This window comes from Hemicordylus capensis, chromosome 6 (genome assembly GCF_027244095.1).
Source record: "Hemicordylus capensis ecotype Gifberg chromosome 6, rHemCap1.1.pri, whole genome shotgun sequence".
NCBI lineage: Eukaryota > Metazoa > Chordata > Lepidosauria > Squamata > Cordylidae > Hemicordylus > Hemicordylus capensis.
In genome coordinates, this window is record NC_069662.1 from 48,036,915 (window position 1) to 48,061,999 (window position 25,085).

Here is a 25,085-nt window from a genome sequence, read left to right on the forward strand (position 1 = left end):
CTGAATGGGGATTTGAATAATGAGTTGAATGTAAGACATGGGAGTCCTGGGCACTTTCCAGATCAATCCTTACCACAGTGTCACTATGGATCTGCAAAGTGTGCTTGTGTACTTCCTGTGTTGTGACACTGTAATCCCTGCGCTGACCGCAAGGTGCCGTTTACATTTCCAATGCCTTCTTTCGGATTTTATTGCCACGTTACAGTCTTATAACATTGCATGTGCTGCGCAAATAAAGAGCTGTATTTCCCAGTTGTGGAGTTTACACAAGACGGCTCCCCCTGCTGGTGGCTTTGCACAACAGCCTTTATTTACAGTTTCAATGTGCTATGCCCAACACTGAAGCATCTTACCACTGTTGAGCGGGTAATCTGGAAAGCGCCCTGGATTTAAATTACCAGCTCAATCAATAATTAATTGGGCAGCTATTTTTTGCCCCTCCTATTTCTGAACTGGTGGTCAAAGTGACCTACCTTACAATGTTGTATGGGGGGAAATAAGGGAAATACAGAACAACACTTTGCAGATAAAGTCTGCGGTCCTAAGCAAACTAATTAGGAAGGAAGGCCCATTACACCCAGAATTTCAACATGAACACAGGGCTGAGCTGCAGAAATTCCAATAATTGTAATAACAACAGTAATCATTTTTGTGCAGGGTTTTCCTTTTCCCCATCTCAGTTGGGACTACTGATAGGGAGACAGATTTCCAGATCAGAGGTTATGATCAGGGCGGGCTGGGAGGGACACTCGCATGCTTGAACTCTCTCACCTTTCAATGAGCAAAAGACATCACAGCCTGCACTCTAGCCTACTGAAGGATGGAGCTACTGGCAAGTGGTGAGTCATGAGAAAAGGGGTGGGAACTGAACAAGGGGATGTCTGAGAATTAACTTCCCTTTACTGGAAAGAAACAAAAGTTTGGTGTTTCCTTTTCACAAAGTATTTGCATTTGTGATTGGAAAGCTCATCTGAAGAGAAGGTGCTGCCGTCTGTTGGGTTCAGGATTGCCATTGTCAACGAAAGAGAAGTTGATTATCTTAGAAGAAACCTCAAAGTCTGAGAGTTCAGGTAAATCAAAGACTGGTTTCCTATTCTTAGTCCTGCTCCTAGTCCTTCAAGTGCCAAGGCCTGGAGGTTTCACAGACAGGGATCCCAACCACCCAAATACACTCCTGATTGGAGTGTGCCAGTCCACTTATTCACTGGATTTCACCTGACCTCCTTGCAGGCTTTCAGGGACCAGGACATACAGGGCTTTGTTTTTCTCTGAAGGGAGGCTGCGAATTCTGGCTCAGCCCTTTGAAAAACCTCCAGGGTGAAGGTGTTGATGGAGGTGCTGATGGCTATGCGAATGGTCCATCTAATCCTTCAAATTAAAATGCCTCGATGCTACGAAGCAGATTCAGTCTTCAGATACTCTGAGGCATAGAGCCATGTGTGAAAATCCTTCTGGAGACATACATACAATTGCTTCTACGGGTGCTCAAAGTGGTCCAAAAGTGATGTTGTTCCCTGGGCATACTCACACATTTCTTTTGTCCCACTGATGTCTCTGGTCAAGGTTGGCAAGTTTTTGATGAATATTTATTATTATTATTTATGCACCTAAAAAATCCAGATACTATATTATATAAAAAGGATGAAACATAATAAAGCTCTATAAATGCCTGCAAAACCTGAGTGTCAAAGGCAATAGTGGGATGTGCAGGCACACCAAATTATGCCTCTCATTCCTACAGCTGGATGATATGAATTATTATTTATTATTTATAATAATAATAATAATAATAGAGCAGAATTTGACTGAGAACAACTGTCTCCCACTTTCTATCTTGCCTTAACAGCATTCTCAGGGCATGCAGTCCAGACTAAAAGCGGTTCTTGGAGTCACTTGTGAAAATAGTTTTTGCCTTCTTCCACAAATCTCAAACAGTCTGGAAAGTAGCCAGGTGCTAACGAGCTGGTAGAGTGAAGCTTCCTGTGAGGGAAAGCTCCAGTGCAAAGGCTAAAACAGCCCTTTGTGTGTGTGGGCATAACAACTTGAAGAGAAAACCAACTCCTGTCTCCAGCTAGTGTGATTTAGTAGGGAGAAAAGTTGAACTAGATCTGGGAGACCTTGATTCAGATCCTAACTGTACTATGGATACATTAAGGTCATTCACATGACCGAAAATGTCAGGGCTGGGGAGGGCTGGGGGAAAGGCAGGGCATAACCTGCCTTCCCACACTCAACCAAAGGCTCACCTGTGCTCCGCCGTGCGCCCACATGATCGGTGTGATAGACATGTTAAACATCAAGGTAAAAAAACTATGAAGTAGCCCTGCTCTGGAGTAGCTGCAGGGGTGTAACTATAATAGGGCAAGGGGAGACAGTTGTCTGGGGGCCCACTGCCTTGGGGTCCCCCGCAGAGGCAAGTCACATGACTGACTCTCCCAGCCGCATGCCCACCCGGGCTTCCTTCAGTTGTATTTATCCTCTGAAACTGATGTGAGTTTTAAGACCTGGAGCTACCTTTCTCTAGTACCATTAAATGACTTGCATCGTCCACAATTTACAAAACCTTTAAAAAATAATTTAGGATGATGTTCTATTGTGGCACACACACACACACATATATACTCTGATCAAATTTTACTCTGCTTTTTGTTACCACTATTCAGCCTCATTTAAGATTTTACTTCATGAGCTGAGCTTCAGTGAAGGGAGGAGCCCATTTTAAAATCTTGTCTCTGGGCCCACTCCAACCTTGCTACGCCCCTGAGTAGCTGAGTAGGAGTGGGTCCCAAGGTGCCACATGAGCCTTTCTACCCTGGTTTTTCCACTCCTACCCAGCTTTGGCTGGTCGTGTGAACGATCTTATTGTGTGGTGTGGTGGAGATATCACCATCCCTCTCAGGTTTGGTCAGAGGAATGAAGTGCTGCTACACTCCAAACAAAACCTCTCCCTGCAAGTAGAAAATTATCACAGCACAATAAGGCCTTTCCTTGATGTGTTAATTTTTTACTTGCAGATAATTTTATCTTTGTGGAGGAGCATAACAAAGCATTCTTCTCCGCCACCTGCAGTCTAAAGTGATATAGTCCAGTCTACCACCTCCAGATTCTATCATCTCATTCTGTTGTATGTGTAGACTAGTCTGTCTGTTTCCTGCCTGTAAAGTGTGGATCCTATTAGCCTGTCTTGTAACTGTGGGTGTGGAGCTGGCCCCGCCAAAAAAATTCAAATTAGCCCTCCCTGTGTATTTGTGCGTGCACACACAGACACACACTAGCATGAGGCACAATCCAAAACGAAGTTCTCCTGAGCAAACACCACTGAAATAAATGGGAGCTGTTCAAGAGTATTGTGTTTCTCTTGCTCCTGTTCTTTTGAATGAGGATTGCACAGGAGAATTTCCTGGTGGATTGCATCCTGTGTAGACTTTGCCTCTCACTTTATAGCACCCCAAAATCTGCCGCCTCACCTTCATGCATGGTAGGAGCACCTCTGTATGAGAGTAAAACAAAGACAGGCAAGTTCTTTGTAGCTTTGAAAGTGCTGTACAAATCATTACTAATTATAAAGGTATTGATGTAGTATAACCCAGCTGGTCAGGAAATCCTTTAGCAGCAATCTGCTTGGTTTTCGCATTGAATAAATGAAACTTTTTACTAGAACACTTTGATCTTCATTCCCAACCCATTCCCTCCCAATTTGAAAGAACAAGAAGTCAATAGTTGCACATTTTCATTCTGCTCTTTTCTCTGCCAAGCTTACTTCCCTATGCTAACATGTTTTTTATTTTGATGTGAAGCTGGCAGAAATGTAGTTTCAGTCTTTTCAAGGAATTTTTTTTTTAAAAAACCCAGTCCTCCTTGAGTGCCATCGTGTCTTTTGACCTGTAATGGATCTTTTATACCTGCCAGAGTTGCACAGCAGGCAGAAATTCAACAAATGAGCTTTCCCCTACCATTTTAAAATGCTAAGAAAAGCTGCACCTGTTCAGTGACTGATTGATGGGTTTGTTAAAGGCAAGTGAGTCCTGCTAGGAAAAAAAAGTCACAACCCTAGTTGTGAATACTGTACAGAATTCCAGTCAGACTTTAACTTGTTGTTTAGATCAGCCTCCAAAAATATTACTGACCCACACACATTTCTGCTAGCCTAGGGCTACTGTATGGAAAAGAGGACTGGTCTCCTGTACCTTTAAGAAATGCACAGGGCACTTTCCAGATTAGACCCTACAATGGGGTCAGGACATATCTCTGAAGTGTGCTTCCACACTTCCTATGTTGTGACACTGCAGTTCCGACGTTGACCACAGGGCGCCGTTCATTTGTCAGATGCTTTATTTTGAATTTAATTGCTGTGATTTAGTGCTATGATGACATCATTTATCTGGCGTAAAAAAGCTGTTGTTTTTCCAGGTTGTTAGTTTTTGCAAGTCTGCTCCCCCTGCAGGTTTTACATTTTGACTGCGATTTGCCTGAACAAGGCAATAAGGCATTTAGCCGCTTTTGAGTGGCTAATCTGGAAAGTGCCCAGAAGAGGGAATTTCAGCAGGTGTAGTTCCTCATGCAGGGCAGGGGAAAGAAAAGCTGCACCTGGTGAAATTCCCTCTTCTGTATATCTATTAAAAGTACAAGAGACCTGCCCTCTTTTCCATATGGCAATCATATAGTTGTTAGCCTTATCTCAGATGATTAGATGAGAGGCTGTTTACAAGCCCCTTCCTTTCCCTTCTTTCACTTTTCCTTTTTGTTATTTTCTCTGTGCCTACACTTTCAAACTTCCAAAGCACAGGAGGAACCCACTTCAACCCCAACTCCTGAGAGACCTTCAAGAGGTTTGGTGCAGGGTGTTATTAATATGCTGATGACACCCAGGTTTATTTCTACATGTCAGCTTCATCAGGAAATGGCATAACTTCCCTAAATGCCTGCCAGGAGGTTTTTCACACATGGCTCTACGCCTCGGGTTATCTGAAGAGCGAATCTGCTTCACAGCATATTTGAGGCATTTTAATTTGAGGGATTAGATGGACCATTCACATAGTTATCAGCATCTCCTTTGAATAACCATCAGCACCTCCATCAACACCTTCAGAGTAAGCAGAAGCCCTGGAGTTTTTCTCAAAAGCTGCTGGAAATAGAATATTTTTTTACCCTGGACATAACTTGGGCTAAGCCAGAATTCTCAGCCTCCCTTCGGAGAAAAGCAAAGCCTTGTCTGTCCTGGTCTCTGATAGCCTGCAGGGAGGTCGGATTAAATCCACACGAATATGTGGACTGGGTGTTATTTTGCTCCCAAATGGGGCCACGCAGCCCTGTTCCCTCCCTGGCTTCTCCAAGATAGGGCTGAGAGAGATTCCTCCCTGCAACCTTGTACGCAGTACTCAAAGTGTGGTCGCACCATAGTTTTGTATAAGGGCATTATAATATTAGCTGTATTATTTTCAGTTCCCTTCCTAATGATCCCTAGCATGGAATTGGCCTTTTTCACAGCTGCCGCACATTGAGTTGACACTTTCAATGAGCTGTCCACCACGACCCCAAGATCCCTCTCCTGGTCAGTCACCGACAGCTTAGATCCCATCAGCATATAATTGAAGTTGGGATTTTTCGTCCCAATGTGCATCACCTTACACTTGCTAACATTGAACCGCATTTGCCATTTTGTCACCCACTCCCCCAGTTTGGAGAGATCCTTTTGGAGCTTCTCACAATCCGTTTTGGATTTCACTACCCAGAAGAGTTTGGTATCATCTGCAAATTTGGCCACCTCGCTGCTTACCCCTACTTCTAGATCATTTATGAATAAATTAAAAAGCACCAGTCCCAGTACAGATCCCTGGGGGACCTTACTTCCCTCCATTTTGAAAACTCCCCATTTATACCTACCCTCTGTTTCCTGTCTTTCAGCCAGTTAGCAATCCACTCATGTACTTGTCCCCTTATCCCATGACTGCTAAGTTTCCTCAGGAGTCTTTGATGAGGAACTTTGTCAAAAGCTTTTTGGAAGTCCATGTATACTATGTCAACTGGATCACCTTGATCCACACACTTGTTGACACTCTCAAAGAACTCCAAAAGGTTGGTGAGGCAAGATTTACCTTTGCGGAAGCCATGCTGGCTCACTCCCAGCAGGGCCTGTTCTTCTAGGTGCTTTAGACTTCTATCCTTGAGGATGCTTTCCATCAATTTGCCTGGAACGGCAAATTAGGCTACCCGGCCTGTAATTTCCCGGATCGCCCCTGGATCCCTTTTTGAAAATTGGTGTTACATTTGCTACTCTCCAGTCCTCTGGTACAGAGCCCAATTTCAGGGATAAGTTATATATTCTTTCAAGGAGTTCGGCAATTTCACATTTGAGTTCTTTGAGGACTCATGGATGGATGCCATCCGGTTCTGGTGATTTGCTAGTTTTCAGTTTTTCCAGACAGTTTAGAACATCATCTCTTGTCACTTCTATTTGACTCAGCTCTCTAGCCTCCATCCCTAAAAAGTCTGGTTCAGGAACAGATATATAAGCTCAGTATCCTCTGCTGTGAAGATGGACACAAAGAACTCATTCAGCTTCTCTGCAACCTCCATATCCTCCTTAATAATCCCTTTCACTCCCTCATTGTCTAATGGTCCAACCACCTCCCTGGCAGGTTTCCTGCTTCTGATGTATTTAAAGAAGTTTTTGATATTCCCCTTGATGCTTTTGGCTAAATGTTCCTCAAACTCTCTTTTTGCCTCCCTTATTGTCACCTTGCATTTCTTTTGCCACAGTTTGTGTTCCTTTCTGTTCTGGTACTTAAGAGAGTGCCTTCTTTATCATGAACCCTGCCACCTATTATGATCTGATGGAGAGGTCCAGTTGTGGTTGCCACTGGCTCGTTTGGGGGCAACTCGGGACCAGGCCTTCTCTGTGGCTGCCCCAGGGCTTTGGAATATGCTTCATGCTGAAATAAGAGCATCTCCTTCTCAGCTTTCTTTTAGGAAGGCCCACACCTGTTTTCACAGGCTTTTAACTGAAATCAAATCACTCAATGTCATGCTTTTAAATTTCTTTTTATCAGATTGTTTTTACTGTATTTTGTAAAATGTTAACTGTTTTTACTCTGCTTTATATTGTGTTTTAAGTTTTGTACACCACCTAGAGATGTATATATCAGCAGTATAAAAATATGATAGATAGATAGATGGATGGATAGACAGATAGATAGATAGATAGATAGATAGATAGATAGATAGATAGATAGATAGATAGATAGATAATTTGCAAAATGAAACCCAGATATAAGATTCTTATAACTAGAGACTCTCCCTTTGCCCTCAAAACTTGGTTGTGGCGATACTGCTGATGAGCAATTTAAGTCAGGTCATGATCCATCAGTTGAAGTCCAACTGAGCGATCACTCAGATAAAAGCAAGACAGCTGAAATCAACAGCCACATGTACATACCTGGAATTCTTTCAGTCTTACCAGCCATAGATTTTTGTTTTCCTTCTGTGTGTGCAAGAGGGAGCTCACGTCAGCAGGGAAGTGGTTAGCTTTCTTTAACTAAAACTCTACCCAAAACAGCTGAAACCACAGGAAAGCCCACATTGCATCAGACTCAGATGTCATATTATAGCTCTTTTAATACATTTTAATATTTGACATTGTTTGAGAAATGTTTCATTGGGCTGTTAGCGTTATGCTCCCTCAATCCCCAGCCAGTAGGGAAAGTACTTTTTTGGAAGCACTGGAAGATCCAAAAGTGCACAAGCAATCTCAAACAGTTGCTTGGGGCCTGGATATTAGATGTGCTGCTGAAACAAATGTGATCTGAGAAGTGTACCCCACAACCCAGGAGTTGTGCAGCACTGTAGCACCTTCTGTGACACTGCATGGAGATTCCGGGTATCCACACTACAAATTGATATCAGTTGTAGACTTCTTTATCTGTCATGGCTTCCCCTAAAGAATCTTGGGGAACATATTTTGTTGAGGTCACTGAGATAGGTCTTGTCTCCACTTCTCCCAGACTACCTTCCCAAGGTTCCTTAGGGAAGAGGTAATGGATTATTATTAAATCAGCTTAAATCTGTAGCATAGCTATGCCCTCAGAGTATGCAGTACAACTGTGTGGGGCAACCAGATGCTTGGGCCTGCCCTAGTAAGACTCATGACTTCAGTGGCCAAGGTTATTCTGTTCAGGAGATTTTATTGTAGATTTGGGGGCATCCCCCCATATGGGATTTTATCTCTGTTTTTAAATAACTGATCTCCCCAAACTCCCCAGATGCATCAGGTTCACATCTATTTAACTCTGTCAGTTTCTTCCTGCAGGTTGTTGGTTGCTAACCATCTTTTTGCTGACCCTCTTTCCTGCCCCTTTTGCCTATAATTGGAAGATGTTTAAGAGACTGGCCAAGCAGCTTATACAAGAGCTGGACTCGGATGGGAGACTAATTCCTATGACTAGCCTGGCACGCACCAACAGCTTTCGACCTCTCTCTCTGGTGACAAAAGAGCAATCAAGGTGGCCTTGGCATGCCCCAAAGTATTCCCCAATCCCTTTCAAGCTGTCAGATATACTTCAGGAAGGAGCAACGATGGAAATAGGTATGTTTTTTTCATTATTATATGCTAGCATGATGTAGTGCTTAGAGCACTACACCATGGATAAGGATTGGGAAGACCCTAGATCACATCCCCATTCAGTCTTGAAACTCACTGGGTGACTCTGGGCCAGCCACTTATCTCTCAGCCTAACCTATCTCACAGGGTTGTTGTGAGGATAAGCATAACCACATAAACAACTCTAGACTCCTGGGAGGAAAAGCAGGATATAGATGTAAACATAAATAATAAACAATACGTAATCTGCCTACTTTCCTTTCACTATAATCTTAATTGATAAACACCATTTTCACAAGTTAGCCCACTTCCACCTCAAATATTCACATGACCACCATCTTGAATTAGGTGGATGACATCATCACAAACTATGCTGTTGAAGTGTCTCTATGTATCAGTTCAGTAACTGCTATGGGAAAGCCAGGAGCAGGATCCATAGGTGAAGCCAAGTCAAATCCTCTCGTTCTGTCTTGAGAGAACACAGGGAAGGTAATACAGTCATCCCTTGCCAACCATGAAGGTTCCATTCTGGCAAAACCTCGCTGTTGGCAGATTCACAGCTGGTGAGCAATTGAAATCAATGGGAATCAGGGTCTTAGGGGAACTGCGGTTGCAAAAAGACTGAAAAATAAAAGAATACATACCAATTTTTTTTGCCAAAAATCACCTAGAATCCCTTAAAATCACCAAGAATAAGCAAGAGGAGTAAGCAAACTGAACCTCTGGAAATTCTCAGAGGTTTGTTGTGAGGATAAGCATAGCCACATAAACAGCTCTAGACTCCTTGGAGGAAGAGCAGGATATAGTAATCTGCTTACTTTCCTGTCACTATAATCTTAATTGATAAACATCAACTTCACAAGTTAGCCCACTTCCACCTCAAATGTTCACATGATCACCATCTAGAATTAGGGAACTGAATTCTGGAAAATTTTGGGGGAAAAAACCCAATTGCCCCAAAGCAGTTCTAACCCCCCAAATACCACTCAAAATCACTTTAAATCATGAGGAGTTGGCAGGGTAAGCAAGAGGAATGAGTAGATTGAACCTCCAAACCCGCACACATTGCAGAAACACCCTTCCCCAAAATCACGAATGAATCTCACCAAACAGCAGATACTTGGGTTGCGGTTATTGAGACCGGTCACAATTTCGCAGTCGTGGATACTCAATTCCTAACCCTAACTGGGAAACCGCAGTTGGTGAGGGATGACTGTAATGCCCACAGTAAATCTGGGCAAGAACTTATAGTTCTGTGGGAACTAAGAAAGAGAGAACATGATAGAGGCCTATAAAATCATAAATGGCATGGTGAGAGGTTGTAGAGAGAACTATCTCATATAATATTAGAATCTGGGGCCATCTAATGAAATTGTCAATGGGCTCCGATGCTCAAAGGAAGTACCTGATTCACACAACACATACTTTTGGCCCTGTCAGACATAACATGGTGTCACGGAAGCTTCTAACCAAGCTTCCGAAACAAGCAGAGAATTCCCTCCCCAGATGTGTGGTTTGTTTTGCTGCTGGGTGGTTTCTCTGGCTCCTCCCTGCTCCATTTGCCCAATCCGCAGCTGTTTCTCTGCTGCTCTGTGCAGAGCCTCTTGCAACAAGCTGAGGATAAAGCCCAGGGGTCGGTTTGAATGCAACATGAAGGCAGATTCGTCCATGCTTAAAAAAAGCCAACTACACACCTTGGTTTCAAAGCTAGGTTTGCTTGGCCACATTGCACCACAGTTGAATTCAATTAGGGAGGTGCAGTCAGACAGAAAAGCAAACAGAGAATGCTCTAATTTAGGCCTGCTCAACTTCAACACTCCTGCAGATGTTGGCCTACAACTCCCATGGTCCCTGGTTATTGGCCACTATGGCTGGGGATTATGGGAATTGTAGTCCAAAACCAGCTGGCGGGTAGGAGCAAAGTTCAGTCCTGCTCTAATTCAACTGAGTATCTGTGTTGTATCTGAACTGGACCTTTATGTACATAATTATTATTCTTATTAAAAATATTAACTTACTACTTCGCAATGAAATTTTTCTCAAAATAGCTTACATAGCATTCATTACCACAAGAAATGGTGGTGGCCTCTATAGTTCAGATTGATTTTGAAAAGAATAAGACCAGCATTTCCCAAACAGTCTGGGACAGCTGCAGGACACTGGCCAGAGTGCTGTGCTGACTTGCTTTGAGTCAGCTCCAAAAGCGGGGTGTTTAAGCTCCAGAAGAAACATTGTGCCCATATTCCTTAGTGAGTGAGCTTAGTCCCTTCCTGGATAGCTCAGGGCACCATAGGTTGTCAAATGCTTGACAACCCACATGGGTTTGCAGTCTCAGATAGGCAGCAAAAGCCCCTGATAGGCTACACCAGGGCTGCAAATGCCAAAACTTGGATTGTGTGCTCCTCCATTTGACTTGATGATGAGTCACAAGCTGTGTAAGTGGAGTCTACAAAACCACACACATTTCAAGGTGTGTTTTTCTTGTGAAGAAATGGTTGAAGTGGCCTTTAGTTGGCACTGAAACTTCAAAGAAACAAATCCAATGAAAGGGAATTAGATTTTGGGGTATCTGATGTTGTAACTGAGATCGAACCTCAAGGACAAACCATGGTTTAGCTGTTGGGACCATGCAGGGGCGTAGCAAGGTCGTAGTGGGCCCAGAGTCAAGATTTTTAAATGCCCCCCCAATGAAGCTCAGCTCATGAAGTAAAGAAATCTTAAATGAAGCTGAATAGTGGTAACAAAAAGCATAGTGATAGATAGATAGATAGATAGATAGATAGATAGATAGATATCCTATGTGCCACAATAGAACAACATCCTAAATTATTTCTTAAAAGGTTTTGTAAATTGTGGACGATGCAAGTCACTTAATGGTACTAGAGAAAGACATGCTGTTCTAGTAGCTCCAGGTCTTAACACTCACATCAGTTTCAGAGGATGAATACAACTGAAGCCCGGGCAGGTGCGCGGCTGGGGAAGTCAGTCATGTTACTTGCCTCGGGTGGGGGGGGTCCCCCAAGGCAGTGGGCCTCCAGACAACTGTCTCCCCTTGCCCTATTATAGTTACGCCCCTGGGACCATGCCTGAGGCTGATGCATCCAGTCCTGTACAAACTGTGACCCCCAATTCTGGTTTGGAGGCAGGTTATAGTCTGTGGTCACCATAATTTGCCTAACGATGGTGCATTACTGCTAAATCGCAAAGGTAGGGGAAGCAGGAAGTGCATAAGTCCAAAGCACAGTTCAGCTTGGCTGTGATGTCTGAACTGGATAAAGGTGTTTTGAACGTAGATTTTGTTTTGTCTTGCACTTTCCCAGAGCTGAAACACTCTGAGCAGCTCCTGATTTCTGCAAACATGTACCACAAATCTGGAGCAAGGCTGAACCTTAAGATACAGTCCACAGAGGTGGACATTGGTGGCTTGGGCTCAGCATGCTTGTCTGCTTCTCCAGTGTCTGTGAGGAAAACCTATGTGGACCCCAAGGAGCTGTGGTGAGCATTGGTTTCCCAGATTGTTGCTACATGGTGTGGGAAGGGGAGGCAGAACAGAAGGAAATGTTTTCTCCCTGCTCTTTGTAGAATGCTTGCTGGATCAAACAAACAAACAAACAAACAAACAAACAAACAAACAAACAAACAAAGAACCCTCACTGATTTCAAAGCAAAGTTGGCAAGAACAGAGAGTCTTATGGGATTAATTCAATAGTGAATGTGATAGTGATTAGTATTAATTCATGAGTGGCATGGAGTGAATGAGAAGAGAAAACCATCTCCTGTATTACAAGAAGTAAGGTAACTTGGGGCCATCCAATGAAATTGATTGGCAGTTGGTTCAAGACTGACAAGAGGAGAGCTGGTCTTGTGGTAACAAGCATGACTTGTCCCCTTAGCTAAGCAGAGTCTGCCCTGATTACATATGAATGGGAGACTTGATGTGTGAGCTCTGTAAGATATTCCCCTTAGGGGATGGAGCTGCTCTGGGAAGAGCAGAAGGTTCCAAGTTCCCTCCCTGGCATCTCCAAGATAGGGCTGAGAGAGATTCCTGCCTGCGACCTTGGAGAAGCCGCTGCCAGTCTGTGTAGTCAATACTGAGCTAGATAGACCTATGATCTGACTCAGTATATGGCAGCTTCCTATGTAAGGAAGTATCTATTTCATATGATTACCTTATATGTGGATTTCATAACTTCAAGCGGTAGTGGTGATTTCTAGAGCTTAGATTGTTGTAGTTTTTTAAGGCTCATGGAGATTACATTCTGGTGCTTCAATTATTTATTGTTTTTGAGTTCTAGGAAGGGTCCCCTCCCAACATCCCCCCCCTTCTTCTTCTAGGGCATTAATAGCTTCAGTGGCTAAGGATATGGTATTGGTTGGGGAAAGCCTTGTGTCTTAGTAAGAACCTTTAGTAAGAACCTTAGTAAGAACCTGGAAGGGCAGGAGTAGGATGGTGATGATGAGAAGCAGCCAAGCAATTTGGGAGTATTAAAGGAAACTCCACAAATACCACATCTGGGAAATCAGGATTGGGGAAACTGTGGCAACCTCCCAGAAGGCAGAAATAACCTCTCTGATTTGTTGAGAACCAGAGAACTATGTTGGTTTGCTACATTGGTGGATTCCAGACTTCTTACCCTCAAGGAGCGCTTTCCACAATTATTTGTCTGCTATGGAACCCTTGAATACTGCAAAGGATTCTGGGATATATTCCCAGTTACACTCTCAGCTCATGCAGGATGCCAGCCAATCTTGTGGGTTTTGCCATTGATTTATGCAAAATTGGGAATGCGTTAGAATTCTAGGTAACTCTACAATGAGGCAAAGTGAGACAGCTGCCTCGGGCAGTATGAAGAGCAGCAGAGTGGATAGCTGAGACCACTCTGCGCCCATATATTCATTAGTGGGAGAAGGGAGTACCATTTGGATTTTCCTCCTTCTGCATCAAGATGTCTTAAGCCAGCCTTCTAGATTGCACCCTACACTCCCCTGCAACTGCATATTGCAAAAGAAGGTTGGTGATGGCGCATAACTTGTTCCTTAGGGAAGCTTGTCCACCATTCCTAATTCACTGAAGAACTTCTTGATAAGCTTCCGAGTTATTCTAGGGTTCCTAGGAATACAACTTAGACATTAACTGGTTTTCATATAAAATGATGATCAAATTATCTTGATAAACTAGCAAATGGGAGGAATTACATATGGGAAAATAAATGCCCCAATATTTCAACCACTACATAAGTTTGTTTAGGGAGCAATTATCTTAGGTGTGAAGAAAAGGAATGGACTTTCCAAACAGTCTCCCCTTCCACAACTGCTGCATTCCTTCATGTCATCTTTAGGAAAATCGAGACGTCCCTCGACTTGATCCAGGAAATCTACCCTAAGCTCAGTTTCTATGTTGTGGTTGAAGTTTTTGAGATAATGGAGCCAGTGCTAATCGAGGAGACTGTCCAAGGAGGAGGCAAGGGAGAAGTTGCTGCAGTGGAGATCATTAAAATACAGGTTTGTGGCCTTTGGCTTGGCCATTATTGTTTGAAACTGTAAATTACAAAAAAGTAAATAAATAATGTAGGCTTTTGCCACACAATGGGCACAAGAAGCACTGTGGGATTGGGCCCAAAGAATTCTGCAGGATTGTTGCACACTTGCCATGTTGATTTGAAATGCAAGGGGTGTGTGTGTTGGGAAGCATCTGCTTGTTGTTTGCATCAAGGGGCCATGTGTTGCTCCTGGAGTCAAGGGGACGCATTGGGTGGAAGGGGGAGTACTTCCTGTTCTGCGGGGCTGGGGGCGGGCACTGTTTGTTTCGTGACTGGAAGGGGAGAGCAAAGGGAGTACTGTTTGTTTCTCAGCTGGAATGGGAACTTGGCTTGCCACTCCCAGAAACAGGATGCTGGACTTTTGATTTGATCCAGCGGGGCTCTTCTTGTGTGCTTATGAAGAATTGCCCATTCCTTCGCTGGAAGGGGAGCACTCCTCATTCACTCCTCAGAAAGGCATTTTTCTTTCTTGTAGGTAGCTACAATGCCATCCCCTACTCTGGGGTTGCCGATATAGCGTGTGGCTAGACTAGATGGATATACAGTACATGCACTTCTCCTTTACATCTAAACTACTAATAATAATCTGGAAAGACTCTATGAATTGGTATAAACACCTTGATTGATTGATTGATTAAGTGCCGTCAAGTCGGTGTCGACTCTTAGCAACTGCATAGAAAGATTCTCTCCAGGATGATCTGTCTTCAACTTGGCCTTTAAGGTCTCTCAGTGGTGCGTTCATTCCTGTCGCAGTCGAGTCCATCCACCTTGCCACTGGTTGTCCTCTTCTTCTCTTTCCTTCAACTTTCCCCAGCATTATAGACTTCTCAAGGGAGCTGGGTCTTCGCATAATGTGTCCCAAGTATGAGAGTTTGAACCTGGTCATTTGTGCCTCAAGTGAAAATTCTGGATTGATTTGTTCTATAATCCATTTATTTGTTTTCCTGGCTGTCCATGGTATCCTCAAAAGTCTTCTCCAGAATCAAAGTTCAAAAGCGTCAATGCTTTTTCTATCTTGTTCTTCAAAGTCTAGCTTTCGCATCCATAGAGTGTTTCAGGGAAAACCATTGTCCAAACAATTCTAATCTTTGTAGGTGTAGACATGGCATGGCATCTAAATATCCTTTCCAAGGCCTTCACTGCAACCCTAGCAAGTGCTAGTCTGCAACGTATTTCTTGACTGCTGGATCCTTTACAATTGATGGTCAATTCTAAACACCTTACCAGATCTTTAATAAGCTGTGCTCAAATCTCCAGGGTCTGGCCGTAAGAATGAAAAAGAAGTGTGCACAGATCCCCCGTGGCACAGTGTTTGCCTATGTGGTTGAGAAGCTTCGCAGTCCCAAGGAAGATCTGAGTGAGTGAAAACAGTTGTGCATACCTTTTGGAATGAGTATGTCTTTCACTAGGGATATGGAAACATCTAAAGGCAGGGCAGTTCTCATGTGTAAAGGGGCTGGTGTATGAGCAATCTGGGCAAGAGCAAGTAGAGAGAGACTTGGGAACCAAGGACTGCTGATTTTAAGCTAGTTAGTGCACAGACAAAAACAGGAAAGCAAGAGAGAAACCATCCCTCTTGCATCTGGAAATTTGCTAGAGTTTGAGTCTAAATATCTCCAAAAATTATTGTAAGATCTACGAGTCTGCTTGAGCTTTATTGATCAAAGACTGGCAAGCGTTGTTTGGTCTGCTCAGCTTAGACCCCCCCCAGCTGCTTTTGGACTACAATTCCCACAATCCCCAGTCACAGTGACAGTCACAGCCAGGGATTGTGGGAGTCGTAGGCCGACATCTGCAGGAGGGCCGAAGTTGGGCAGCCCCGAAACTGAGGCTCAGTGCCAGAACTTGTTTTGAATTTTGGTGACCATGTTTAGGGAAAGTCTCTGAACAATGCAACTCGGGTCTATTTGATCTTATCTTATTGTTAGCTGCTTTGGTCGTATTAGGGAAACAGAAGGAATTTTTTCACAAATAATGAAATAAACTGCTAGGAAAGGTAGCTCAAGTCTGGTGCACACCTTAGGGCAGGGGTGGGCAAACCTGGCCCTTCAGCTGTTCTTGAACTACAACTCCCATCTTGTGGCTGGGGATGATGGGAGTTGTAGTTCAATAACAGCTGGAGGACCAGATTTGCCCAGCCCTGCCTTAGGGGGTCCCTTAGCTCAGGGATAGAGCATGTGCTTTACATGTAGAAGGTTCTTGGCATCTCCAGTTAAAAGATTTTAGGTTGTAGGACTGGGAGCAACCTCTGAGACCTTGAAGAGCCAGTGGCACTAGTCAGTTAGATCAGGGCTGCACAACTTCAGCCCTCCAGCTGTGGTTGGACTACAGATCCCAGCATCTACAGCCACAATGGCAAATAGTTGGGATGATGGGCATTCTCCCTATCTGCGGGAGAGCCAACGTTGTGCAGCCCTTGAGCTAGATGCTGGCTTGATATTAGAGGCCATTTTAAATATCCCCATGTTGGTGTGCAGTGGCTTGTTGATCACTGGATGGATTGGGTAGTTTCCGCTACACTTTGGCTGATATCCAGACTAACAAAGCACTGGTGCTGCTAATACTTCACTGGTGCTACTCAGGAGGGGCAGCACAGGGCTCTATTCAGAAGGAATGGGAGACTGATGAAGATTGCCTTTTCCCCATAGCCGCACCACCACCACCACCACCACCACCACATCACTGCATGTCAGCCTTTATTGATTTAAAGTCTTTCTAGTGCAAAGTTGTCAAGGCAGCTTACATCCCAAAATAAAACAATTTACAATACGTCCAGTTAAAAACCAATACTTTAAAAGCAATAACTTATAGTTTTCGGAAGTGTGTGTGTTGGGGACGGCGGGGAGGTTGCAGGAGTGTGAGGAAACCATCCAATCAGCATGTGGATCCCAGTAAGCACAGGGATGGCTTGCCACATGCATGCCTTCCATCTGGCCATAACTGTATGTGTATACTACTCACCTGTTGGTTAAGTAGCCCCAAGTTGACCTCCAACATTATGGATCCTCTGAAAAAAACTGAGGTTCCACTCAAAAGACCTGAAAGTCTCTGTTCTGTCTTTATTTCCTTGTAATGTATCTGCTTTTCATTTTTTCTTTTCAGCTTTACTCTTCCAGAAGACTCGAAGAAAGTCGATTTCCTCACTCACCTATGATGGTATATTTATTTTATTGTTTTCTACCTATATGCATACTACTATCACTGCAGATGGCACTTTATCAAGTAACATGGAAAGGAAAGACAGGGTTATGTTCTGCCCTGAGGATCTTACAATGTGACTCTCAACAGTGAGGGCGGGGGGAGAAAACAAAACGGTAGAAAGAATAGAAGGCCAAATAAACTAGGATAAAATTAATCCCGGTGGAGTAGCTGTGTTACTATCTAGCAGCAAAAACAATGAAGAATTTTGTAGCACCTTAAAGACTGACAGTTATTGTGGTGTAAACCTTCATGGCCTAGTGCCCAATTCATCAGATAAACTTCAGATACTGAACACACTGACAAACTGAGCTTGAGTCTACAAAACCTTATGCCACAATACGTTTGTATTTCTTTATGATGCCCCTGGACTCTTTGAGGGGCTTCAGCCATGGAAACCTAAAGCAAGTTTTAAATGGGAGCCTCTAGACTAAGACCACAGTCCTAAATACACTCTCTAGGGAGTAAATCCTGTTTAACTCATGAGACTTCCTTTTAAGAAAGCATGGATAGGATTGGGCTGTATATAACAATAAGGAGTGAATGAAAAGAAAACCCACATTATCAGAATCCATGAAAAGGCCTGTCGACCCTTCTAGCTTGACGAGTGGACTTTTTACACACAGCAGGCTTTATTGAGAGTTTGCTGGGAGGCTTTACTGCGAACTCGAAGTTGTCCCTAAAAACGGACACAAATAATGGATTTTTTTTTTACCCGGGATATAAATCGGGCTACACTCTAAAGTGCAGTGAAAACCCCAAATTGTGTGTGAACTGCTCCCTGATAACTCACAGGGACTTTGGGGGTAAATCTGGCCGATATGTGACACACACCCTCCATTCCGGAGGAGATGCAAGTTAAAGGGCTTTAAAAGCCCCAGGTGAAAAACTTCCAGCAACCAGCAGCAGTTAGAGATGGACAGTATGGAATGGCTGCTGCATTGCTTAGCAACAACATGCTACTACCACTACGACTATATCTGCCTTTGTCTTGTTTCCACTTGTTTGGCAAGTGTGAATTTAAGACCCTTCTCCACGCATAAACAGTAGGCAGGCTCCCTTCTCCCTCTGTCGTGAAAGGCCTGGTCTGCTTTGAAAAGTTGGAGGATTGATTGCTGCCCTTTCGCTGCTTCAGCCTCCTCTGTTTTAAGTTCCTTCCACTTCTGGCTGTCGGATTGATATTTATAGCCGGACATGGCAGTCTGGCATATTTGTATGTCAATTATACATAAGTGTCAAATACCCTTTAGATGCTGTTCCTTGTTCCTCAGAGCGAATGTCAGTCCTTCTATGCACTCTGAAAACCAGAGATCTAACTCATTGCCTCACATGTGTTGCGCAAGGCCTGTGAATTGTATCAGCAGCTCTAGCTCCCCACTGACCCTGGCATCTCGATGATGACACGTAACATGGGCTGGGTTGCTCCATCTGTGCTGCTGCGGGCTGACAGTGAAATGCCAGCAGCCTTGTGCTTTTGCGTAAGAGCACAAATGCTTCGAGTAGCATACCTGCACTCTGGGAGCACTAATTAGGTCAGAAATCCATTGCCTGACGGTCAATGACATGTTTCTGTTTAACTAGCACTTCCGGTGTGCTGGCGCTCCACGGCAAGCTTGCAGCAGTGTGGGTGGACCAACGCCACCCTCATGATACTGCACTGAATATCAGCCATTGTCCTTATTAATTTAATTTAATTTAATTTTTAAAAAACATTTATATCCCACTTTTCCTCCGAGGAGCTCAGAGTGGTGTACATGGTTATGTTTAGCCCCACAACAACCCTGTGAGGTAGGTTGGGCTGAAAGATACATGACTGGCCCAAAGTCACCCAGTGAGCCTCCTAGTAGAATGGGGATTTTAATTCGGGTCTTTCTGGCCCTAGTCCAACACTCTAACCACTACGCTATGGCATTTGCCCCTCTCTTCAGTTGCCGCACCTTGGTCACTTGCTCCTAGCAAGTGACAGCCGGAACAAAGGAATTCCTGGGGCTTGTCATTCTTGAGAGCGCACATGCCCCATAGAGTGGCACAAGGCACACATCTCTCTGCCTGCTTCAAGAACATATCCTAGAGTTTCTTGTACAAGTTCTCTCTGTAGACCAGTCTGTCTGTGTGGTGGAGAGAGCACGCCAGCTAGCCCCACAACCCACTCTCCCTGGTTCAGTGCTTGCCCCTGCAGACAAGTGTTCTGTGAGAGCTGGCAGCGACTCTGGGAAAGCTGGCAGCACGGCCACGGGTGGGGACAGAGTGTGTCAGGGTGGGGGCATGGTGGCCAAAGCACTCTCATCCCCCCTGCTTTCTCTGCATTCAGCCTGAACACAGGGATAAGGTCTAAGGAAGGCTTTTCTCTGTGTATGTTGCCGGCAGCTCACAGTTGCTTTTTCCGTTCTAACCCTGGCTCTGGCTTCTGTTTGACTCTAACAAATCTCACAAGACCTTACAGGATCTGGATACCCCATAACCTACAGCTTAGCCTGATTTATTCCCTCACAGTAATGGGCTTACAGGCCAGGCAAAGCCCCTTTGGGCCTCTGAGCCTGTGGAAAATGTGTCCCCTTCCTACTCGCCATGCTTGGGCCCTGCACAGAAACATGGATTGAAAGAGTGGGGAAATTTCTGCTTTTTAAAAACCTTTAACTGGCAAAATAAAAGGCGAAAGTGGAGAAGTAGGGCTGGCCTTAAGTGGGCCAGCTGGGGGCAGTTGCCCTGGGTGGCCATCTGAAGGGAGCATCAAACTGAGCTTGGTGGCTTGCTATTGCTTGAATGTACTGTCTGCAGTGAATTAGGGAGAAAAATTCCGGATAAAATAACCCTGGGAGAGATGCCGAAGGCACTATTTATCCTAGAGCCGGCCCTGGGGATAAATGCTCAGTGCTATGTTTTCTTGATACGAGCAAGGGAGCTTGACTCATTGTTTCAGAGGGAACATTAAATGTTTCTGCTTGAGCATAATTTCATTATTTTCTGTTTTTGCTTTAGCATTCCAGGATGACATGGGCTCCTCATTTACAGGTCAGTAGTCACCTGTGAATTCCATCACCCCTAACCGTGCACCTGTTCCCTCCTAGCAAAGTGCCATTTGGGTGAGAAAGAAACCCCTGTGATCAGCCCCACCCACATGGTTGCTTCCTTAATTGACACATCTTCCTTAGTGGTGTGGGTTCACACAATGGCATGTAAAAGTGTGTGGGGTGGGGGTGGGGTGGGGGTAGGGTGGGGCTTGAGTTGCCAGATCAAGAGGTAGCATCGCTCCTAGAGGAAGCACTGTAGTTCAGTGAAAGAGCACCTGCTTTACATGCAGAAGGTGCCAGGTCCAACCCTTGGCATCTCCAGGTAGGGCTGGGAAATACCTGTCTGGAACCTTGGAGAGCCGCTGCCAGTCAGTGTAGACAGTACATTGGGTCAATGGTCTGACTCAATATAAGGCAGCTTCCTCTGTAACTTATGGTTTCCTCTACCCATGTTAGTTAAAAACCATGACACACAGAAAAACTAGCATGTCACGATGCAGAATATTAGCTCAGCCCTTTCGTCTATATAAAGCCTACCTCTGTAGAGAGGTAATTTGTATGGAGAACTATTGACACATGCTTCCTTCCACCTAATGCTAACTGGGCAAAACCCAGGGGCGGAGCCACTATTGGGCCAACAGGTTCAAAGAACCCGGGCCGGTGGCCAATCAGGAGCTGCCATTAGCGGCCCTGACACGCCCCCAGCGTCTGACGTCAGATGCGGGGGTGGTAGTTTAGCTCCCGAGTGGGGCCCGTGCAGCCCCTTCGGGAGCTAAACTAAGGCTGGCGCTGCATTTGCAGCGCCAGCCAGGAGCGGCTCTTCCCTGCAAAGGCAGGGAAGAGTCGCCCCTGGCTGCGCGCTGCAAACGCAGCCCCAGCCTAACTAGCACCCAAAGGGGGGCCCCTTCAGGAGCTAAGACTGGCGCTGCCTTTGCAACGTAGCCCAGGAGCGGCGCTTCCCTGCAGGGAAGAGCCGCTCCTGGGCTGTGCTGCGAAGGCAGCTCCAGCCTTCGTTTAACTGCCGAAGGGGCCACGCGGCCCCTTCAGCAGTTAAACTGCAAGCAACTCCTGAACAGAGCCTCAAGGCTCCGTTCGGGAGCCAGACCACGCCCCCGCGTCTGATGCGGGGGCGTGGCTACCCCCTGCATCTGACGTCAGATGTGGGGGCGGGGCTATTGGGGCGGCCGCCAGCCGCACACGGGCTGCCGGCGGGCTGGCCACGCCCCTGGCAAAACCCCTGCTAACTGGGCAAAGAGGCACCTTTTAAAAGTGGTGATTCTCTTTATTTAACAGAGAGAGAATAACTGGCCCTATCCACCTCTAGCACAGTACCTCCAATGACTGTTGCTGGTGCCTATCTTATGTTTCTTTTTAGAATGTGAGCCCTTTGGGGACAGGGAGCCATCTTATTTGTTTGTTATTTCTCTGAGTAAACCGGCCTGTGCCATTTTTGGAAGGGCAGTATAGAAATTGAATAATAATAATAATAATTATTATTATTATTATTATTATTAGTGCCACCTAATGGCACAGCGGGGAAATGACTTGACTAGCAAGCCAGAGGTTGCTGGTTCAAATCCCCACTGTATGTTTCCCAGACTATGGGAAACACCTATATTGGGCAGCAGCGATATAGGAAGATGCTGAAAGTCATTATCTCATACTGCATGGGAGGAGTCAATGGTAAACCCGTCCTGTATCCTACCAAAGACAACCACAGGGCTCTGTGGTTGCCAGGAGTTGACACCGACTCAATGGCACATTTTGCCTTTACCTTCTCCGTGCTGTTGAAAGTGATGCTGTCCAGCAAGAACTGTAATACATGATTCTCCTCGTGTGTGTGTGTGTGTGTGTGTGTGTATATATATATATATATATAAAATTTGTATTGATTATTTTTTAAATGACCGCTTTGAGGGTTTTGTTTTTGTTGTGCACCACCCAGAGCCATTTGGATTGGGTGGTATATACATGTAATCAATCAATCAATCAATCAATTAATTCAATACAATAAGAAAATATCACAATGTACTTTTTCGCATGTTTGCATATTGTTAAAAGTGATGTAGAAATGATGCGAATAATCTTAACAACCTTTAGCTGTCCAGCAAGTAAAAGACACAGTGAAAGAGGCATATGAGCCGCTGATGTCCCTGAGTCAGACCTTGAAGAGGCTACTTCTGGAATCCTTAGGAATTTTCCTGCAGGATGGAGATGTTGCAGTCACTGTTCAGTCAATGGTATGTGCCCTTTCTCAGCTGGTCAATAGTTTATACCCTTGATAGTGGCACTGTGTCCTGTAACTATATCTCTGAATCTGTCCATTGTGTGTGTGGTTTTTTGTTTGTTTGTTTGTTTGTTTGTTTCTTCTTCTCTTTCCTAGCTCTGCCCACTCCCCTTTCTTTTCTTTTCTTTTCTTTTCTTTTCTTTTCTTATGTAATGTTTTTTTTTTGACATTTTGTATTTTACAACATCTTTCCCAGTCCCCCCCACTCCACCTTCAAGCCCAACCTTCCCTTCCTCTTTGAGCACTGATTGGGGGGAGATGCTAGATCTATACATGCAACGGAAGAAGGTGGAAGAGAGCCCTGAGGTAGCAGAATGGACTGTACCAGTTCAGACTGCAAGTGGAGGACACAACATTTCAATGCCCCCCCCCCAAATAAAAATCATCCTGCAAGTACAATGGAGTCATCTAATGGTGCAGCAGGGAAGTAACCTGCCTAGAGAGCAGGAGGCTGTTGGTTTGAATCCCCGCTGGTGTGTTTCCCAGAATATGAGAAACTCCTATATCGGGCAGCAGCAATACAGGAAGGTGCTGAAAGTCATCATGTCATACAGCATGGGAGATGGCAATGGTAAACCCCTCCTGTATTCTACCAAGAAGATCACATGGCTCTTTGGTTGCCAGGAGTCATCACTGACTTGACCGTACAACCAACAACAAGTACAATGAAGTGGCTACATACGGAGTGATCATTGGTCTGTTTAGGCCAGTTACTACCTACTATGTCTGGCAGCCGCTCTCTAAGCTCTGGGCAGAGGTCTCTCACAGGACCAATGAGCTGAGATCCTTTTAAAATTAGAGATGCCAAGAATGGAACCTGGGTCATTCTGCATACTAAGAGAAAACATGCACAACAGGGAGAGAAAGGTTCTAGCCCCTTCTGTGCCTGTCTTCTACTTGCAAGGAGAGTTTTACCTAAAGTTTTCCTGTATGGGATCCCTCCTCGCCTGCTGTCTGAAGTGGCACAATCCATCCTACCCTCTCAGAACTCTGCCACTTCATGTGTATACCCAACCTACATTTATATACACACTGAAACATGCCCAGCTTAATTTTAGTGTGAACATTTTTCCCAGAAAGCAATTGCTAACTGAAGAAGCATAGCCTTCTTCTTGCTCCCTGCCTGTTTAGTGAGCACTTCCTTTCTGCCCTGAGTTTCACATCTTGCCCCTACTCAAACTTCCCTAAACAACCTTTAATCTAGCCACGTGGCTTATGTTCCCTAACAGCCCTTGACTGGTACTCAGCAGCAAATGTTTATTCCAGCTCTGGGAGTGGGGGGAAGGCTTTAGGAGCTGAGGGCCGTGTTTTAAGTGGCTACTCTTTATTTTCACCCCTGTTGATTGACTGATATTTTTCACCAGTTGGAGCTTGCGCAGACAGGGGACAGTGTTGACCGCTCCATGTTGGAGTCACTGAATGAGGAGCTCCGACCTCCAGTGGAAAAGCTGCTTTCCCTCATAGGGATTTTTGAAGAAACCGAGAAAAGAGACAACCAAGATCTCTGTGGACCAGTGCACTTTCTCTGCTCTTCTATAGATGGTATGGAGAACACCATGTGGTGACTGTACATCCTAGTTTCTTTCTCAAGGCACTTAGGGAGTGGATGGATCAGAAGGATTTGGCAGCTGTGCCACTTTTGGCAGGAAACAGCAACAGTAGGTACACATAATAGTGGGTGAGTGGAGGGAAAGCAAGTGGGCCTTAGGACCCAAATGAAACATCTGGTGAGTGTAGGCATGGCAGAAACCCAGCTGGAAGGAAGAGCAAGGCCAGACCTGGAAGTGTAGGTGGGCAACCATTGAGGCAAACTAGGCAATTGACTGGCTGGGGTGCCAACATTTTGTGGGCACCTGCTACATTATGTAATTGAGGGAGAGCTATTGCCTGCACTTTGAGATTTACTACTACAACAACAAATATTTATATACTGCTTTTCGGGAAAAGTTCTCAAAGCGGTTTGTATAGAAAAACAGTAATAACTAAAGATGGCTCCCTGTTCCCCAAGGATTCACAATAAAAAAAGAAACGTTAAGGTAGACACCAGCAAGAAATACTGGAGGGATGCTGTGCCGGGGCTGGATAGGGACAGTTACTCTCCCCCTGCTAAATATAAGAGAAGCGCCACTTTAAAAGGTGCTTCTTTGCTCAGTTAGCAGGGGTCAACTTTCAGATTTATTTATTTATTATTATTTATTTAAAATATGTATACCCTGCCCCTCCAGTGCAATTCTGCTCGGGTCAGCTTACAACAATAGCATAGACAATGTTATTTAGTTACCTTTTCAGAGCATGCTTATAGAGGAAGTGAAGTCTCTTAACCTAGGGCCCAGGAATCTGGAGGGTTTTTTTTTTTAGTTCATATAAATTAGTATGGAGCACAATGGTGTGATAGCGTAAGTTAGTGGAATGCAACGATGATGATGATAAACTTAATTGGTTAGCTGCCCCAT

The 25,085-nt window shown here is 44.7% G+C and overlaps 1 protein-coding gene across 2 annotated transcripts in view; it reads left to right on the forward strand.

Annotated features, from left to right (window-relative positions):
- The first annotated feature begins 880 nt into the window (after positions 1–880).
- The window catches only part of LOC128331611 (gasdermin-D-like), a 29,499-nt gene continuing 5,294 nt past the window's right edge, over positions 881–25,085 (forward strand). The window contains exons 1-9 of one of the 2 annotated variants that reach the window (XM_053265218.1): positions 881–1,070; positions 8,293–8,581; positions 11,917–12,091; positions 13,936–14,098; positions 15,394–15,493; positions 17,239–17,292; positions 20,314–20,346; positions 22,446–22,585; positions 23,997–24,174. In XM_053265218.1, coding sequence (XP_053121193.1) covers positions 8,371–8,581; positions 11,917–12,091; positions 13,936–14,098; positions 15,394–15,493; positions 17,239–17,292; positions 20,314–20,346; positions 22,446–22,585; positions 23,997–24,174 — 1,054 coding nt within the window. In that variant the 5' untranslated portion in view covers positions 881–1,070; positions 8,293–8,370. The remainder of the gene's footprint in view (positions 1,071–8,292; positions 8,582–11,916; positions 12,092–13,935; positions 14,099–15,393; positions 15,494–17,238; positions 17,293–20,313; positions 20,347–22,445; positions 22,586–23,996; positions 24,175–25,085) is intronic. The other variant, XM_053265217.1, reaches the window with a different exon arrangement.